The sequence below is a fragment of the Squalius cephalus genome (assembly GCF_949319135.1).
Source record: "Squalius cephalus genome assembly, chromosome: 5".
In the NCBI taxonomy this organism is placed as follows: Eukaryota; Metazoa; Chordata; class Actinopteri; order Cypriniformes; family Leuciscidae; genus Squalius; species Squalius cephalus.
In genome coordinates, this window is record NC_137126.1 from 23,949,310 (window position 1) to 23,953,760 (window position 4,451).

The 4,451-nt window shown below is 38.7% G+C and overlaps 1 protein-coding gene across 1 annotated transcript; it reads left to right on the plus strand.

Moving 5' to 3' along the window:
* Positions 1 to 544: 544 nt before the first annotated feature.
* gas1a (growth arrest-specific 1a) lies at positions 545 to 2,932 on the plus strand. Its single transcript, XM_079870695.1, has one exon. It carries the CDS (start codon positions 1,435 to 1,437, stop codon positions 2,218 to 2,220), a length of 786 nt encoding a protein of 261 aa, XP_079726821.1. The 5' UTR covers positions 545 to 1,434; the 3' UTR covers positions 2,221 to 2,932.
* Positions 2,933 to 4,451: the final 1,519 nt, after the last annotated feature.

Below are 4,451 nucleotides of genomic sequence, written 5' to 3' on the forward strand. Positions count from 1 at the left end.
TACATAATAGATACTCTTGTGTGCCCTCTGTAATGAAAATGTATACTAAATACATACTATTGTACAAGGTTTGGGGTTGGTAAGAATATTTGAAATAAGCTACATTTGTACTTTTGAATGAATGAATGAGGCATTTATATAGTCAGGACACATTAAATTGATCAAAAATGACAGTAAAGAACTTTCTATTCAACAAAAATTCCTGAAAAATAATTGCTTCACAAAAATACTAAGCAGCACAACCATTTTCAACATTGAAAATAATAAGAAATGTTTCTTGAGCACCAAATCAACATAGTCAATGATTTCTGAAGGATCATGTGACACTGAAGACTGAAGTAAAGATGCTGAAAATTCAGCTTTGACATCACAGGAATAGGCTAAATTACATTTCATATTAAAACAGTTATTTTAAATGGTAATAATATTCCATAATATTACTGTAGGCTATTTTAATAGGCTATAATTAAATGCCTTGTGATCATAAGAGACTGCTTTCGAAAACAATAGGAAATCAACAATCTTGCCATACTTTGTGTGTGTGTCTGTGTGTTTCTTTTAAATAATTTATGTTTAGCTATTGACTATTGATGACAAATTGTAATTTATGATTTTATATTGTTCAGCAATAAAGTTGTTGGTTGTTCTTGAAAATTCAAATGCTGGGATATACTGCCCAAGAACACATAATTTCGACAACGTCTGAGAAACAGCAGTATAGTCGGTCTTTCTAACTCACTTTCTGCTGTGAGGTAATCCAAACCTTTTGGAGAGAGACCATTCCTGAACCATCATGCCCCACCTCCATTTTCCCGCCCCTTACTTGACGTCGAGATTTGCAACAACAAACGGTCTGACCAATAGAAATCCCATAAAGTTCCGCAGGAGTAGAATGGATAAAGCAAAACTAGCGGGTCAGAAAGGGGCCAGTGTGTGTATTTGAACGCCGTGTTATTATCTGTTTGCGTCCCTAAGCGTACTTAATGACGGACGACAAGCACGCTCGAGAATTTATAAGTTCAGTCGGGGAAGCCTGATGCGAGTAGCTCGGGAGCACGTTTGGATGTGAGCGCGAGACGCGAAAGGACGAGCTCGTGAGCTCTTCACTTCTACCCACAAGAAAGACAAGAGGTGGAAAGAGAGGAGGAATCACCGCACTGTCACACGGACATGCAAAACCCAAGATGATGGAGTGAACAAGCCGTTTGCTGGAAATAGCACTTTTCGTAATTTAGGCTCCTTTTTAAATCATGGATTACAGGAAAATGTCTTTATAAATTCACCGCAATTGTGGAACAAACTTTTTTCTTTTGGATGGACCTTGCAAAACATGATCTGAGGGATTGTTCCCTCCGTAGATGCAATGGAAATATGAAATATACATGCTTAAAACTGACCTGACGGCAACCAAACCATTAGGCTACAGACTTCGATATGGCAACTTGTGCAAGTTTGGTTCGGGGCGCGCGCACTTTACTTTGGCCTTTCGCTTGTGTGCTTGTGTGTTTTAGCTGCTTTTCCATCGCCTCCTCCAACCACCACGGCCGTCGGTTGATTTGCTGGCAAGCGATATTAAACTGCCAGTCGGAGGCCGAGTGTCATTACGCGTATGAGCAGTATTTGCACGCCTGTGAATCGATCCTGAGCGGCCAGAGGAAGAAGTGTCCGAGTCACTGCATCTCGTCGCTGGTGCAACTCAACCTGACCAAGAGCGGCCCGGCGCTGGAGGACTGCAGCTGCGCCTCGGACCCCCGCTGCCGGGAGATCAAACGAGCCATCGAGCCGTGCCTGCCCAAAACTAGCAGCATGGGCTGCACCGAAGCCCGGCGCCAGTGCGAAAGGGACAACCAGTGCCGAAGCGCGATGGGTGATTATTTATTCCACTGCGGGAAACTCTTCAGCGGCTCCAGCTGCTCGAACCAATGCCGCAATGTCATCGCTTACATGCGCAAACTACCAAAAGCTCAACTCCTGGATTCTTGCGTCTGTGATGGATCAGAGCGGACTATATGCGAGTTTATCAAAACTAGTATGAAAACGCTTTGCTTTGACTCTCCCCCTGTGGATGAAGAAGGCTCCAGTGGCTTGGACGACTATGAGCCTGATGATGAGGATTACCCAGAGCCAGAGCCCACGAGGAACACAGGTTCTGCTTTTGTGGCATGTTCTGTTTTGACTGTGGTGGTGGCATCCATTTTGGCTCTAGTGCCGCTTCCTTGATCACTTTGAAGGCGAGTTAATGATCTGCTCCAACGGCTGTTCGGGAATAGTGCATTTTGTCAATTTTCTCCTGCTTTCCACTTCATTTATGGCAAGCTGTTATATCAACATTTATTCCTTAAAACATCTAGTCTTTGTTGTACTTTTTTATTTCATAGCAAGCAACCCAATAGTGACTATCAACTTTTATTAGGTGTTCATTACTTGTTTTTAAGTTAGTAGCCATTCCAGAAGTTGCTAGTATGACTATCATAGTAACATTTATTTTCTCATAAGTTACAATTGCTTTTACTGGTCATATGCAATGACACGTCAGAATGGTTATCTTGTAGCCATAACATTAAATGAACTTCCAGTCAAAAAATCTTACTAGAAAGTTTAAAATTGTTACCAGTGAGTGGACTAGTGTGTATATTCAGTTTAGTAGCCTATTATTGGAAAAGTGAAATAGGTTATATCTGAACCACATGTCCCCATAAAATTTAATAGCAAAAGTCAGCAATGTCATACCAGTAACAATTGGATTAGTTACTTATCACTATTTGACATGACTAGGGATAGTGACTAATAGCAAAGGAATAAGTAATGGAAGTACTAGCAAGAATGAATGTAATAGCCTAGCTAATGAATCCAGTGAAATAAAAAGTCACTATTAGATTACTTGCTAGCAAGTAAAAAAAAAAGAAAAAAAAAAGTTCTAGTAACATAAAAATAGACATGAGTTAGCTTTAAGGAATAAATGTTAATAGAGCTTGACATGATTTTTCTCCAAAGAGTACAAGTTAAGCTTTGTGTGACATTTGGGTGCAGTTCCTTTCCAGAAAGTGTCACATTGTAAATGTGTTTTGATTCACTATGCAAATTTACATTTCAGATTCGGCCCAGGTGAACAATGTCTTGTCTATTGTAAGTTTTAATTCTGAAGCTAAAATTCTGTTTCTGAAGTTATTAAAGAGCAGGGATACAAAGTACTTTATGTCAGTCAACTGCCTTAAACACCAACTTGCCTATTTCAATTGCTGTTTTGTAAAAGACAAATTTATTTCCATAAAGATATAGAAAAAGTTTATTTTGTTACCTAGACATTTTAACAGTGAAAGTTGAAATTATAAAACTGTGCACTGCCAATATAAAATTAGATTTTTTAAAATATGTAAAGTATTTTTATAAAGTTGCAAACGACTTTGGATAAGTAACTTCTGTAAGTGTTTGGAATGCTGGAAAGAATGAGTAGATCTCTATATTAGCTAACATTTGATAAACCTTATGAAAGTCCTAGAGATTCATGAGAGAGAACTTCATTTTTGTCATAAAGTAACCTTCGAAAACAAAGGGTGATGATTCCAGCTTTAAAGGGAAGTTAAATGTCTGTTGTAATTATTTTCCTTTTAAGATATTGTACAGTGTACAGATTTTCAGAGAATCTTTTTATTGTGTTATCTAAGATGAACTATTTACTGTGTAGAAATGTCTAAATCCACTGTATGACTGCCTCAGTGATGTTCATTTTATAGAAGGCATAAAAACTAAAGTGCAAAGACTCAAACCGAGTATGTGTAATTTATTTATGTTTGCTATATTTCATTATGTCATTAGGAAGTTTCAATGCATTGACTCCATGTGTGACCATGCATGGATTCCGATGCTAAATCTAGAATATGCTGGTTAGCACAGCAGAGCTTTTCAGGAACAGATTAAGTATCACAGACATAAGGAGCTTGAAGCGCTGACACACGCCTTAGCAAACAGAAGTGTTTGCTGAAGGCATAAACTCTTGATATTTGGATATCTTTAGAATGTGAACACAAAAGCGCGAGTGGCTTTTCCCTGGGGTGTCCGTGTTGCATCTGGGCCTAGACTGACAGAGGTTTATTTATTTTTCAATCACTGTGTTTGCTTAAAGGCCTTTGTCTGCACGCCACAACTGCAAGTATAAAGCAGTAAAGTCTAAACTAACAGAGAAACAGTAGCAGAACAACATGAACCACAAATTGATTATCTTGTAACAAGTTCTATATTTGGATCTTTTTAGCTACTGAAATAGAAAATCAGCAGAAATTCACTCTCAGAAGGGTGTCGACTGTAGGATAAGAGTGAACTTCAACTTTACAGTGTCAGGATTCTTGACGTGCGCCCTTTTTTAGTAAAGTATTGATTTTATCTCGCGCTTGAGGACTTGTTCCTCGGTAGAGTGTGCGGACTCTCTTGAAGTGTTTTAGTTTTAGGATTCT

What these genes read in the sequence shown, in the direction of transcription:
- gas1a (XM_079870695.1), top strand. Translation starts at nt 1,435, where the DNA reads ATGGCAACTTGTGCAAGTTTGGTTCGGGGCGCGCGCACTTTACTTTGG.